The sequence below is a fragment of the Netta rufina genome (assembly GCF_964035555.1).
Source record: "Netta rufina genome assembly, chromosome: 6".
Lineage (NCBI taxonomy): Eukaryota > Metazoa > Chordata > Aves > Anseriformes > Anatidae > Netta > Netta rufina.
This window is the reverse complement of record NC_140129.1, coordinates 17619380-17635233: the sequence shown is the minus strand read 5'-3', so window position 1 is coordinate 17635233 and position 15854 is coordinate 17619380. Positions and strand designations below refer to the sequence as shown.

General features: G+C 43.5%; 1 protein-coding gene across 1 annotated transcript in view; it reads left to right on the top strand.

The window, feature by feature from the left end:
* The first annotated feature begins 297 nt into the window (after positions 1-297).
* The window catches only part of MTX2 (metaxin 2), a 32453-nt gene continuing 16896 nt past the window's right edge, over positions 298-15854 (top strand). The window contains exons 1-3 of the mRNA XM_084289347.1: positions 298-440; positions 12927-12974; positions 13935-13981. Of these exons, the coding sequence (XP_084145473.1) occupies positions 401-440; positions 12927-12974; positions 13935-13981 (135 nt within the window). The 5' untranslated portion in view covers positions 298-400. The remainder of the gene's footprint in view (positions 441-12926; positions 12975-13934; positions 13982-15854) is intronic.

Sequence of the window (15854 nt, the reverse complement as noted above, 5' to 3'; positions counted from 1 at the left end):
ATGAGGACGGCTAGGGAGCCCCAGCCGCCGCTGCACCCCACGCAGGTTCTCCCCGGCTGTTCACCGGTACGCGCACTGCCCACGGGCCCCGCGGCCCATAGGCTCCCCGAGCCGCTGCCCCCCCCTTCTCCCTTCTCCCCCCCGACCCGGCGGAACCCGCCCCGCGGTCCCCTCGGCCCAGGCCCCGCCCGCGGCGCGCTCGGCGCCCAGCGGCCCCGCGAGGCCGGCGGGGGAGCGGGCTCGGCCGCGGGCCCCTCCCCGTGCCCCGCCCCGGGCGGTCGGGAGGCGGTCCCGGGGCGGAGCAGGCCCCGGATGCAGTCGGCCCCGCGGCGCGGCCCCAGTTCCTGCCCGTGCCCTCCGCCCGCCGGGGCCCGCTCGCCCTCCGCAGCGCGGCCGCGCCATGTCGCTGGTGGCGGAGGCCTTCATGAACCAGCTGGCCGGTGAGGGGCAGGGCCGGGGCGGGCGGGCGGCGGCCGCCAGCTGCTGTCCCCCGGGAGCCGCGGGGCAGGCGGGGCAGCCCGGGTGACCTCGGGCAGCGGGGCGGGGGGGGGCCGGGGAGCTCCGGCCGGGGGCGGGGTGGCGGCGGCCAGGCTGGGGATGTCGCTGTCCCCGCGCCCCGGGCGGCGGGCGGGCACCCTGCCGGATCGGATCCCTCCGGGGCACGGCGGGCTGCGCTCCGACACCGCCTGCGGCTCCTGGCTGTGCTGCCGGGCGCCGTCACCGTGGCGCAATGACTGGTTAATTAATCACGGCCCTTGCATGGTCCAAAGTGCCTCGTGTTATCCGTTTGGCCGTTGCAGCCGAGCCTCCCTCTGTAGGGAGCTCGGTGTGGTTGGTGCCCCGCTCCCTCCCCGGGCATGTGCCGCGCTGCGGATGTTGCGCTGGGAGCTGAGAGCCCTGAGGATGCCGCTGCCCTCGCTGGTGGTTCGCAGCTGGGCCGAGTAAACTGGCTGCAAGCCTGGTCGTAAAACAAGTGATGTGCATCGCTGCTGAGTGCATTAGCCAGACGTGCTCCCAAGGAGAAACATGCACCTCCGATTATTCCTTGCCGAGGCGTTCAAAATCCACTTAGTGTCTTGCACGCTGAGAGTCCGTGCCTTGGCCAGATCTCTCCCTGCTCATTTCTCACTGTTGCTGGTTTCTTTCTGCTACACAGACTCACAAAGTATGCACACTGCAAGGGAACAGCATGCTTATCCCTGCCACCCTGTTGAGGAAGAAGTTGGCATTTGTCCCAGGAGCTGAATTGTCTCCCACAGGCTCTAACATGGGAGTCCAAGTTGGATTTCTAATGTCAATTTACAGACTCCAGAGCAGGCTTGCCTGGGACCGATTCGTTAGAGAAAAGACAGTGGGCCTTGAGTCCATGTGTGCAGAGAGACCCACAGGCACCCCAGAAAGTTGTGCTAGGCTCTTGGACTGGAACTTCTTAATTCATAGACATTAGCATGGGTCGAGCTCACGTTCTGAGGGCCAGAACCTTGCTTCCACAGGGCATGGGGATTAGGGCCTCAGCATTGCTTTGCTTTGTGCTGTTTGTTGGCACCATCTTAGTGTAGTTTATTCATTTATATTGTGAAACACAAGGGTAATTACAAATGTGAATAGGTGTTGATTTGGCTGTATTTGTCTGCTCTGTGGACTCTTGAGTATCCTAGGTCAACAGGTTGCTGATGCTTTCTACTGGATTTACAAACACCAACTCAAAAACTGTATTGCATGTAGGCATCTGTACAGTGATAGTGTAAGAAAAATGCACATTTGAAAAGCTGGAAACAAGAAGATGAAGTTCTGAAGCACCTGTCTCTTTCCTCTCCCATCTCTCCAAGCTGTGCTTGTGTTGTTCCTGGGCAGACTCTTACCTCCCATTTGGGGCAGTTGCATGCCCTCAGACAAACAAATGAAACACTTGTGCTACTAAAGTGGGGGCTCTGAGGGTATCAGAGGTGTTCATGTACATCTGGACCTTCCTAAAACATAACAGGCCTAGGACAGTAACACCTCATCTTTTACTTGGCAGTCATGGGTTAAGCGATGCTCCTTTTCCTAGGTGAAGAACTATGTGAGTAGCTAATACAGAAATGTTGGCAGTGCTTCACTGTTTTTGCAGAGCAGAGATGGCTCTTGCTTACTCTGTTGATCTGCTTCTGCTGGATGTGCAGCTCAGGACTCAAGGTGTGGTACAAATCTTTGTTGTGGACCTGTCCACTGGATGCTTTTTTAAAACAAAATTACAACTTTGCCTGTGCTTTCCTAAAAGCAAATCAGTGTCAGAAGCATTTATCTACCTTGAAAATACCTTTGCCAGTGGGTCATGGCCTTCTTAGCTCATCTGTATTATGTATCAGTCCCAGACTGAAACTAAGTAAAGGCAAAATTGCTCAATTTTTTCATATTGGAAATTTTTCTATAAAAAATTAAGTTATCCAGGATCCTGGCGAATACCCACCACAATGGGATGTTGCACAGACACACAGAATATTTCATTCTGCTACTGAGAAGATATATATGTCCCACAGATATTTTTGAGGAAGAAAAATGGTGTGTCTGGAAGGAAAAGTACAGCTTAACAAAAGTTTTTCTAATAGTGCCTTATCTCTATATTGTGAACACTGTTATTCTATTATGTATGGGTGGAAATGCTGTGTTGATGCTGTGTCTCAAGGAATAATAAATATTTCCATAGCTTTGTGAATTGCAGGCGTGTTGTGCCACATTTTAAATAACTGATTTCTGAACTGTAGCAAATATTAATTGCATAATATGGTAGAGAATTTGTTTAGTGTAGCTTAGCATCAATCACACTGTAACAGGATAGGAAATGAGTGTTTATACTGTAAGAAGAATTAGAATGCCAGCTTTCAAGTGGTCCAGAATATTAATGTCTCTAACTCTAGGAGTTTGGAGAAGCTGACAGCTCAAATCATCTAGAAGAGATTGTTGAAAAGTTGTTTAATTGATCACTAAATTGCTCAATATGCTTAGTCCCCTTCTTCCCCCTTCTCCCTCCCCCATTAGTTTTAGATCAGCGATCAAAAAGAGAAAATAATATCCTTGCTTGTCATTTGATCTGTGGAAAATTACTTCTGTTTACTGCAGTTGAGTTATGTCCAAAGGTCCTAGGCTGGTTTTAGTACTAAGGGAAATGAATACAGTTTGAAAAACAGATGCCCTTCTGCCTTTAGATATTTTACATTCACAGCGAGTCTACCTCCAGTGTGATATGCCAGAGCAGAAGTAAATCTCCTACGTGCATGTTTTATGTATTAAGACAAGCTGCAACTTGGCTTAGAACATAGGGAATGAAAACTGACCTCTTAAATTGTTCCTGCACATAAAGGACATAATGCATACTCAGTTTAAATCTTTTGCATATCAGAATGTGCATACGTAAATGTTATCAACTTCTGTCTATGTATGGTGAAAAAATAGTTATTTTTGCTTAGTAATAAATTGTCTGCAGCACAGCTTATTTAAGCCTGCTACAGAGGTACTTGTAGCCAAGAGATGGTTTTGAAAATATCAAATTTGTTAAGCTACTTGATTTTATCTTACAGTGTAATTCAGGCTGGGGACATGCACATGTGCTTTTTTTGTGTGTGTGGGTGTAATCAAACTAAAAGGATTCCCTTTAACTTTTGTTCAGTTTCAATAAACAAATCTCCTAGGCTGCTCTTGGCAGTTTGTGCTCAGGCGCATGTTTTATGACTTGATTTGAACCAATCCTTTGAGTGGATTGCTTGTCTAGCCTTTTCTTAGGGCAGAGGAAAAATGACTTTATTTCGTAATTATCACAGTACAGTACATATTTCACTTTGAGTTAGTTATATTGCTTCTTAAAAAATAATTACAGGTTATAAAATCATATCCTTCTGCAGTTGTTTCTGGCTCCATTAAGAGCAAGCATTCTTCCTCTAATCAGGATTTTATTATTACGTGTTTTCTGCTAACGTGGTATCTTCTTTTTTCCCACGGCAGGAAAGTGTATTGCTCTAGAAATACGACAATAAAATTAGTAACTGAAGAGGAATGCTTATTTTGATGTTGTCCAATTTGATCTGCAAGTGAGGTTTCACCCGTTATAAGATGAGTCAGGTATGGATGCTCTTTGGGAGCCTAACTTTTCGGCTCAGGAGAGGTCCCAGAAGTTTGACTTTGGGGAGGAAACGGGTTTTTCTTTGTCTACCCTCTTGTTGCACTCAGGACGCTCTCCTCTCGCACTGTCCCGAGGCACTAACCTGGTCTTATTCTATAGGTTCCTATGAGCTTTACAAGAACGAATGAAAGCTTCATTCCTGTCTTCCTTCCTAGCTGTTGTATAATGAGATCGAAGCTGATGTAATGCTCAGGTCCCTAGCAAGAACTTTCTAAGAGGTTTTGTGCAACTGTACGTGTATATTTTTTTGCATTTGAATGCCATATTGCAGAAATTCTGGGGACAGCAGAGTTTGTTCGCTGAAAAAGTCTCGAGAAAAAGATGAGGAAGACTGTGAGGGTATGATTAGGAGACAGGGATAAATACATTCAGATTTTGAAGCAGGGAGTTGGCGAAGGCGAGGAGGAGGCAGAGAGATACTGCTGCAAATATTGTTGTCTGTCTTTTTTTTTTTTTTTTTTTTAAGTGGGGTTGCCTTGAAGACTGTGAGCCCTAAAGCAACAGCAGAGGCACTGACATCTTCCCCTTGCTACCAGCCTTGCTTGCATTTCTGCTGGTGGTGCTCCCCTGCGTAGCGGTCACGGCACTTCAAGGCTCCGGCTCGGTCTGCCGCCAGCACGTTGTGGTAGTGTGCGCAGGGCGCTGTGCGGGACATCAGAGAGAAAAGAGAGAACGATGAGGAGCCCTAATGAAAGGTTGCAGGGGCCAGGTGGGCAGGAAGAGCATGCATGGGGAGTAGCTTTCGGAGCAGATAGGGGTTATTGAGGTCTGTGTGGTGGGACAGACGTGTAGGATGTCTGTCGTGGATCAGAGGCGCTGCAGATGAGAAAGCAGCAAGCTCCTCGGGGCACTTTGCAGAAGGGGTTTTCAAACTGCCTGCCAGACGTCCTTAGGGGAGAAGGAGTTCAGACTGCTGCAGAGGAGGGGTGCTCTGTCTAAAAGAGCTTCTGAAGGACTGTTAAAGTGTATGGGTGTAGATAACATTGCTCAGAATCGTCCTAGTCCAGTAAGGCACTTAGGGCATTCTTGGGTGTCATACCTCCGCTGTCCTTCTCTTCAGGACAGCCCCTGTGCTTGAAGCTTCCCATCTTGAATCAGGGCCAAAGTGGCACAAAGGGAAGAGGCTGATTTAGAGATCTATTAAAAGCTATAATTAAGAATTGCAGAGGTTCTTGGAAATGGAGCCTTTATGCTGAACATCAGGAATAAGTAAAATAGCTCCAGCTTGTCAGGACTTGACAAATACATCTTTTGAGGTCATTGAGCTGGCACTCTCCCTGCTTTTCTGGAGAAATCCAAATGTTGGTTTAGGAACGATTTGCAGGTGGGAACTTGATTCTGTTGAGCTCCATTGGCCCCGTTGGTGAGTGTGAGACGTGACTGTGTGTGTGCGGAGGCACCGAGCCACCCCCAGCAGCCAGGGCGCTAGGCTCCGTGCAGGGCTGATGCACAGCTGTGGGCACAAGGGCAGTTACAGAGTCGGACAAGCGCTTGGATACATGCGATTCATAGCTTTCTTGGAGGTCTGAGGGGCACATCGTGTCAGACTAAACAGCTGCTGCAGTCGTGTCACGCTCAGCCTCTTGTAGAGCTCCTGCCACAGGAAGCTTGAGTTTGGGAATTGCCGCTGAGATTGAGTCTTTACGGTGACACGTGTGCTCGATCAATAATTACTGAACAGTCATGATTTATCTGAATTGTAATATCTGGAAGAAGGAGGCCTGGGATGGATTTAAGCAAATGATGTAATTATTTGATACATGATTTAATGCATGCTGTTTAACGTGCATGGAAGTCGGTTTGCATTTGGCAAGGCTCTGTGAGACGCTTCTTGATCCTTTGTCAGCAGAGCCAGGGAGTTGCTGATGCTTTCATTTTTTCTTGGCCCTTGTTAGTTTACAGGATCAGGCCAATTACATGAAATTGATCTGTACTCGGTGTGGGTGGGTTGAACTGCGGGATAGTTTCCAGAGTGGTTTTGTTTGGGTTTTTGCACCTGGGATATAGGGAACAGCAGTCCCCCCCCTCAATAGCACCAGTCTTGGGGAGCCGAGCGGGTTGACTGCCTTCCTGCCACCTGATGTGACGTTTGTAACATCCCGGGGACTTGTAATTAATGGTGTTGGATGTGGCTGTTGCCCAGATGTAAGGCTAAATTTCTTGGTGTTTATTCTTGTGAGAAAACAGTTTTGAGGTATCTCATTATAATTTAATCACTTTTGTACCTAGGGAGAGGCTGAAGGAAACTATGTGGAAATAATGTGTAAGTTAATCTCTCCAGCTGTAATATTGGAATACAGTGATTCAAATTAATGCCAACTTTTTTGGTTTTTAATAGAGGGTATCTTGCCTCTTGGCTGTTTCAACAGGCCTTTAATGCCATGTGAACCAAACTGGTAAATACAGATGTTTTAGTTTTCCTCCTCTTTATGCAAGTTTAATATGAAGGTGCCTAAGAAGAATATAGCAGAAAGGAAAATGATCCGTGCAAACCTGGTGAGTTCAGAGAAGCAGTCTTTGTTTCTGCACGGTCTGTGAACTTCCACTTAATGTTTCAGGAAATTGTTCTGTCCAAGAAGATCAGGTGTTCCCAGGCCAGGTCCCACCTTCACCTACATAGCAGCACAAAGCAAACTGCGTGAAAAAGGTGGTTAGTTGATTCAGAGCTTTATTTACAGAAGCAGAAAGAAGATGCTGAGGGATACGTTACTGGCATAGTGAGAATTCAGTAGATTTTGGCTTACATGAGATTTGAGGCAGAGAGTGTCTTGTTTTACTACTCCTTTGGCTCACAGTGTAGTTTTAGTACTTGAAAAATAATCTATGGGATAATAACATTTGGTGTTAATTCTTTAGCCTTGATTCTTAGAAAGTGTATGCTGGTTTTATAGCTAGAAGTTTGAAAATAACTTCTCTCTGCATTGCCTTTTGAAAATGTTCTTGCCCCACCCAAATTCTGTGGTAGTGCTGAGAGCTGGGAACAACTTAACTTCAAGTTGAACATTGTCCTGCAAAATCTTTTAATAACTTCATTTCCCACACAAGAGAGAGCACTGATGACTGGACCTGGTGGTCTCCTGCATGTGCCTGTGCCCGATACTCAGGAACGCTGTAGCTTGATAGCGTGTGCTGAAGGAGTGGCTGGCTAGCAAGGCAAGCACATCACGTACCAAACTGCTTGAAACTGGCTCTTCACACTAGGCTTCTGAAACTGCAAAACTGGTCTTTAGCATATTACACAATTTAACATGTAAAGAGTTCTCGTCTTCTCTATTTTACAGTCAGACTTAGTTTTTAACTAACGGGATTAAAGGCCTAACTGTAAGCCATTTATTTCATTACAACTCTTTCATCATTGTGAAGCTGCTTGGGGAAAGGGGATGAAAATGTCTGTGGCCCCCATCCATCCAGGCAGCTCTGACATGGGATGAATAGTTTCCCAGTTATTAGAGTGTAGGAGTTGAAACAAAGTTTGGTACGCTAAATAAGATGTCTGAACAGCCTGGAACAATTTGCTGGTGGGGCTGAAGCTCTGCAGAGAGTCTTGAGACATGATGCCTTCCTCTTCCACAGACATCACTGGGCGAATATTGTGGCAACCAGTTTTTGGAACTGAAATTCACCTCTGTGCAAAGACCCCAGAAAAGTACACTGCATCCTGTTTTCAGAGCATTAGTTGGAGCTGAGATGTGTGTAAGCCTCAGGTCAGCTGCTCATCCCATACTGATACTGAAGCCTGGTGCTCTTAAGTATCAGGAAGGCCAACCGTGTCCTGGGGTGCATCAAGCACGGCATCGCTAGTAGGTCAAGGGAGGTGATTGTCCCGCTCTACTCTGCGCTGGTGCGGCCTCACCTCGAGTACTGTGTGCAGTTCTGGGCACCACAGTATAAAAAGGACATGAAACTGTTGGAGAGTGTCCAGAGGAGGGCTACGAAGATGGTGAAAGGCCTGGAGGGGAAGACGTACGAAGAACGGCTGAGGTCACTGGGCCTGTTCAGCCTGGAGAAGAGGAGGCTGAGGGGAGACCTCATCACAGTCTACAACTTCCTCGTAAGGGGGTGTCGAGAGGCAGGAGACCTTTTCTCCATTAACACCAGTGACAGGACCCGCGGGAACGGGGTTAAGCTGAGGCAGGGGAAATTTAGGCTTGACATCAGGAGGGGGTTCTTCACAGAGAGGGTGGTTGCACACTGGAACAGGCTCCCCAGGGAAGTGGTCACTGCACCGAGCCTGTCTGAATTTAAGAAGAGATTGGACTGTGCACTTAGGCACATGGTCTGAACTTTTGGGTAGACCTGTGCGGTGTCAAGAGTTGGACTTGATGATCCTTAAGGGTCCCTTCCAACTCAGGATATTCTATGATTCTATGATTCTATGATCTCTTCTTAGGGCATATGTGCATATTTCACTCTCACTGTCCCAAAAGTATTTGGATGGATAAACTCTTACAATTGAAATGACAGCCTTGAAACATCTGGAAATGTTGAAAGCAAAATGCTAATTGAATATATCTCTGCCATTAGCATAGCTCAAGTAACACATTTCATCCCCAAATCTGAAGAATGCACCTGATACAATATTTTTTTGGTGGCAAAGAATTTGATGGAGCTGTTGTGCCTCATTCTGTGCTTTGCAAACTTTTTCTATGAGCAGTTATGTTTTGTAAGTCATTCCTAGCCTCATGAGGAGGCTAGGGATCTATTTTGATAGTTGTAAACCTGAGTAATTAAAACTCCACTGGAACATGAAACACACCAGTTCACAGAGATTTCCTCTAAAATTCTAATTTGATACCAAAGAGCTCTGTTAACTCTTTGAAATCTGCATGTTCTATGCTAAACTGTTAATAAGTAAAATGCTTTGACTAACAAATACGTTGAACTTAGTGAAATTTTCATTTATTTTTAGTCATTTACAAAACCAAAGGAGTTTTTTTTTGTAGGCAGTCTGCTTGACGTTTGACTTCTCTGCTTCTCGTGTTGCTGCATCTGCTGAATTCTCAGCTCCTGGGATAACCAGGCTTATGTGGTGATGCCTTCTGTGTCCACGTACCTTTAATTTTCACTTCCCAGTAACTTGTGAACACAGTGCAGGTAATTTTAATAAGGAGGGCTGATCCCACAGATGGGTTATTTCCTATAAATGACATAAAAACAAACAGTATTGTAGGGAAGAAGCAGGGAAAGATAACAGGATGAGGTTCACTTGTCCTGAACAAACAGAAGGCAATCCACATGAAAGACTGAATATTTGAATTCATTAGGCATGGGAAAAAAATCAGTAAAGTGGGAAAACAACCTCTAATAAAGATCGCAAGCCCAAGAGACAGACCTATTGAAAACCACACAATAGTAGTTCCTCTGGTTCTGGAGGCAGAAGGAAGAACCAAAGAGTTCCTTATTGCTAAGGTATGCAGAGAAGTGTTCCTGTAAGGCATACTTCCAGGCAGTTGCCTCATCCTGTGAGCAGCCAATGATAAAAATGTATGTTGCATAGGATCTGACACGTAAATGTGGTGCTGTGTTGAAAGCTGCTTCTGAAACTGAATTGCCATAATGTTTGTTAATTTTCTCTTTATGTACTGCCACAGTAGCCTTTGTTATCTAGCAAACTAGCATCTACTGACCAGAAGATTGTAGTTGCCGAAGGATAAGCTGGATTTGACTTCATTAGCGCGCAAATGATAAGTTTGTGAGGAGTTATAGCATTAATCAACTTGATGGATTGGAAATATGACAGAACTGAAGCAGCGTGTAATATTAGTGCCTATTACTCTACAAATTATGTCTTCACCTACATTCATAAGGCGAGAGTCATTGCCGTACATTAAAGATGTTGCACGCTTTCTCCTTGTGGAGGCATGTGGCATCCCTTCAGCAGCTCTTCCTCCTCGGCTCCCCAGCGGGCCTCTGGGCTCCCCGAGCTGTGGGTTTTGGCCTTGCAAGTGACTGAAGGCAGCTGTGGGGCTGCTCTTTGAACTTAGCTTGCTCCTCACAAACCCGGACATCTCATGCAGCAATGTGTATTTAAACTTCTCAATCATCAGAAAAAAATACTTCATACTCAGAACATCTGAGAAGACAGAGTAAGTAGAAGTTGGAAGACAAGGGACAGATAGCGACTAGGCGTTTAACCTACAGAGAATTGCCCAGGCTTTGTGTGTACCTCATTGAACACTGACTGTGCTGCATGCAATTCTGAAACTATGCTGCAGAATACATTTCCTAGGGTATGTCTAATAAAATGTGAATCTTAGTGTGAAGTTGATTGTTTTAATATCCAACCTGTACAGTGGCAGTAAAATCTTTGGTCTGTTCTACTCGAGAAGAACTGAAGGCCTCGGTTCAAGGGTCACAGGCATGTGTCCACCTCGTCCAGACGTGGCCAGAGTTGTGACCTCCCTCTGGAGCCTGTCAGAGGCTGGGAACTGGGGGATTACTCTTTTATTTTCTTACAACTGTTGGAACTTGGAGTTAAGGTGTCCTAATAAGAATGGCTGACTTTTGTGCAACTCTTTGGCCTTGCGTCATTGACTTGTCAAAAGATGTGTTAGTACACAGCTGGGTGGTGGATGAGCAAATGCAAAGATTTAAAACTACCCTCGTGCTTTCCTTCCCTTTAGTTTGGTGTGTGTTCCTGTATATGCTAAGACTATATGTGGTGAAGACTTCATATCATGATTAATGAAATTAGGGTCAAATCTGCAGTAAATACAATTTATGAAAATCTGTACGTGGTCAGTAGAATGTGGATGACAATTTTAGGCAGATAAGGGCCATCGTATTTCAAAACTATTCTGCTTGTATTTTGTTTTATGTCACAAACATGTTTTCTTTTATAACATAGACATGGCATGCTGTAGTAGTGGTGTCTTGTTGGATTCTGTGTGCTAAGAAGCTGGCATTAAGCTACAGGCAGCCCTGTAGCTTAATGCCAAGATCAGACTGCAATTAGTGTTTGAACTTCTTGAGACGTACTTAGCTCTTCTGTTGAAACATGAAAAGTTCATTTAATTTTAGTGGGCCTGAGATAGTTCAGCCACATGATTGTGGAAGAACAGGCTGCTTCCAGTTTGGGCTGGAATCCAGGAATTTGATATGAATCTGACATTCCAGTCTGAAAAGGGTCAGGCAGGAACTATCAGTTGAAATGGGCTCATGAAATTTCAGGGTCTCAGTACCATTTTGGGCATGGAAAAAGGATTTTTTTCTGTTTGCTGGCAGTGTACCTTTGTGAATTAGTTACTTTTGTAAGTATCTCAGAGTTCAGCACTGCAAGTTTGCTTAAGTACAGTAATAACATTCTTAATTTCCTTGTTCCATTTGCTATAGCAAGACTCCAGTGGACCTGAAGAAATGTATTTTAGATAAATTATTTCAAACAGTTAGGGCTGTAGTACTGCAGACACTATCTAGTCTCTTTTTTATTTAAAGAAGTAAATGTGCTTCCACCTCAAGAATTTTTACTCCAGGGCAAAACTTTAATGGAGGGGTGTAAAACCAATAACTGCTACAATAAAACATAAAACATTTCTTCGTGACACTTAAGTGTGATTAGTTGCTTTCTCAAGCCCGTACTAGTATAGCTTTGATAGGCTCTGTGCCTTAATGTTAAAGGTAGTGACCTTTGTAAAACTGTGCACAGTGTTACCAGCTTTACAGTTCTATGTGACTTCCATAAAAGTTAATACTTGGAGTATTTTCTTGGCGTTTGAGGGCAAAGATACAGAGAATGACCTTACGGAAGCCAGTGGCATATTTCTGTCTGAAGCACACATAATTATTTATAGACTTCACTGCTTAAGAAAATCTTTATTTATGGGATTAGAACATTAATTTTATTTACAAATAGCTAGTTTGGATAGAATCCAAATTTGAGTTGGTATTTAAAAATAGATTTCTAAAATGAATTAAAGAATGTGACAGAGACCAAACAAATACGATGACCTGTTATCCTAATGCTAGCATTAACAGTAAATCACTACTGATTATTATTTTTGTTTTCCCATAAATTCACATGGTATATGATTGATTAAGTGCAGCAGTTCTCAGTTGGGAGATGTTATTGTCTTCTATATCTTTGCTTTTTTTTTGAACAACTGTTCAGCTGTTTTGAACAACTGATGATGCAGGTTTTTTAATGAATATTGACATTCCCATTTTAGGGTTGACTGGTACATAATTTAAAACAAAAGGTAGTTCTGGTCTTTGTGGCGGGTTTGTTTTTGACATGCCCGAGCACCTGGCTTTGTGAGTATTATATTGGACCAGTGAGGACACAACCTCAAAGGCAGAAAGCTTTTCCATTTCTCTGAAGCAGTCTTCACACCTGGTTTTGAGATTTGTGCCTCTCTCCTCTGTGTTTTGTCCTGTTCTTCCAGAATTCATTGTTTAGTACCTTAATAAATAATCGTGGTAGAGAGTGGCCAGAGTTGTGATGGCAATGTCCACATGTTGTCTTTCCGGCGGAGGGAGGCTATCTGCTTTTGATGCTTGATAATTGCAGGGCCATTCTGCAAAGTAGATTGAATTTTAGCTTTTACTGCACCGTTCAATTTTGGGACTTAATTTTCTGCCCTGTGGTGTCCCTCTGTGAGCAGAAAGAAGTCCGGGAGAAGTGAATGGCAGTGGGACATTTTTGGGGCAGGTCAAATCTTGCATCAGCATCCTTACAGTTTGAGTTCCTGCTCTAGGTAACATTCGTGTTCAGTTAGCATCTGCAGGCGCATTGTCATTTGGCTTGCTTAATTAATTCTTCTTCTTTCCACAGCCGCAGAGCCTTGGCCTGAAAATGCTGCATTGTATCAGCAACTGAAGGGTGGGTACACTTCTTTGCAATTAGTAATTACTTTGTTGTTAAAAACACATTAAATATGCACTAAGATAATTAACTGCAAGGAAGCACAGAAACTGTTAAAAGATTTCTTTGTGTTGTTTGTCTGGTCAGAGGTTTTTGCTACGCTTTCATCTGCCAATATAAACCATCTATTCATGGCCTATAAGGTCCTTGGTTTATTATTGACTCATTATATTGGCTGCTGTAGGCAGTGTAAAATGATGTGGTTGCAGGCACAGTTGGCAGATTTACTGCACCAATAGCTGAGGCAGCAGATTTTTGAAGTCTTGTGGTAAAGTGGGCTCTCAGTAAAAAGGAACTGTTAAAATGTATAGGCTAGGATGGTTCAGGCTCCCTTTAGCAGCTCTTCATATATCATCAGATCACATTATGGCCCCCATTTGGGGCTCAGCAGCCTGCTACAGTTGTCAGAAGACTGCAAAGTAATGAAGACTAATAGGTAGCAGCCCTAGTCTTCTAAGCATGGAATTTTTATTGCAGTGAACTTGTCATCTTTCTTTTGTGTGACAGACCTAGACACAGTGTGCAATATTAACTGCAAGCCGTTTTTATAGGTTTCTGAATGCTTTTACTTTTTAGCCAGAGGAGTTATGAAGATGCGGTTTTATTTAACTTTGATTAGAAGAAGAGTAATTGGCATAAAACTCAAGCATTTGGTTTTCAATTGTGAGCATTTTTATTGTACGTTGTTGCTATAATATGATAAATGCTGTTGCATTTGCAGGAGAAATATTCCTGATACATTTTTTAATATTCATATCACAGGTTTTCTAGTCCAGCTGCATAATAATTATGTATGTGCATCGTGTTTTATGTGTAAGAAATGCAACCCAGAATGACTTACAGTTACAGGTCGGTAGCTAAAAGGGCACTGCTTTTTGTAATCGTGGGTTTTGTTTTTCTTTTTTTTCCTTTCAACAGAGGATCAAATTTTGCTTTCTGATAATGCATCTTCCCTTGCTGTTCAGGTAAAATGTCATCTTTTCTAAACTAAAGGTGTTAATTACATTTTATATTTGAATGATTATCTTCTAGCTAAAATAACTGTATTTACCTAAATGAATAATTTAAGAATTCTTTCTGTGAAAATCCATGACTTACTTCCTGCATCTGATGTGTTTTATGTTGTCATTGATGTGCCAGAGCCTCAAGGATTTTGAGCGTTCTATATACAGCGTGTCTGCTTGTACTCCTATTTATATTGTATTATATCATACAAAATCTGCTTGCCTGCCTAATCAAAGACCCGTGTGTGGTTGCCATCTTTTGTCAGTTGGCATGCTAGTTCCTCTTGTAACATCTTGCATGATGCTTGCTGCATATTCATACCCCCAACTCAAGGCATCTGTGCTTCATATTGTGAGCATTGAATCTCCACGTGTCTGACAGTTTTTTTCAATTTCATCATGTATACATAGTTGAGATCCAATGTGGTTTTTAGTAATAGTCCATATAATTGACAAGCTTGCATCTCTAATTGACTTAAAAGCACCTCTGTGGCTGTGAAGTCCGAGTAAATTCCATTAACCTGTTAGGTTTGGTAACCCCAAATCTCGAGGGGATGTTTTCCCCATTAGCAGAGAGGGTCTGGCTGTCAGAAGTGGTGAGCCGGATGCCTGTAAGGTTCCTGTTCTTGAAAGCAACTTTGCCTCTGCTTTGTGTAGTAGGGAGCTGCACTGTTCCCCTGCTCCTTGCTTTTAGTGTGTGGTTGAGCTCAGAGCAGCTTGACCAAGGGATCTTTGAGGGCTATCCAAAAGGGACACTGAAGACTGTAACTGGTGTTACTGGTAGGAATGTTAGGATGGTTTGATTGTGGTAACTACTTATAGGATCTCTAACTGTTTTTTTTATTCCAGTCTGGCAATGTAGGAAATACCTACACTGTAAAATTCTATCACAGCAAAAAGGTACCTTTATCTCGTGTTGGAAAGATGAGTCATCTCTGAGATACCAAATAAATAGGGCAATATTTATTTGTTTGGGCAGTGTGTTTTATATCATGCATCACACTAAAGCAAATAAGTAGTTTTTGTTGCCCATTTGATCTCAGTGTTCCTTTTCAGTCCAGAAACCTTATATTTTGTGGTTCTTATGAATTTTCTTACCATCTAGCAATGCATATAGGTGTGGCTTGTATTTAAAACACAAACAAAAGAAACAACATAACCCTAAAATTTCCTTTTCTAATGCATCATTTTGCTTTACTGTTTCCAGTCCGTTGTTATCCTACACATGCCACTTAGATGATAAATTGGCTATAATATATTAAAAATGCTTGTTTTTCTTCAATATTCTCTAGCTGGACAGCTGATAGTAGCCATGACTATAAATATGGCTCTGGTAGATATCTGATCTTAAACTTTATAGAACAATTTTGTATTGGAGAATCACATCTATTTGGATGAATCTGTGCAACAAGACTGACTGTGAAAGAATAGTTATCCTTGGTGTATTCAATCCATTTTGAAATGATATTACGATCTGTAGTTATGTATTACTAGCTAAGTGATCAGAAAGCTTTAAATATACCAGTGTGGTTTGCATAAGGAAATTGCTGAGTGCCTCTGTTTCAGAATTTGCTTTTTATGCTGATGAGAGGACCTTTATCTTTTTACTGCATATCTTTTTCTATTGTGTATTTTTTTTTTTTTAATTTCTTCCCTGAGGAAGAAAGGGGGAGGATAGGAGGAGGAATAGGGGCTGGTACCTGGGGCTTTTTTCCCCACAATTGCCCTTCCCTTGTCCCTACTACAGATTCTGTGTAAGTGAATATCACCAGAGAGATATGTAGCTCATTCATGGCTTGATGAACTTCCATATGGTGAAAATGCATCAGAGTAC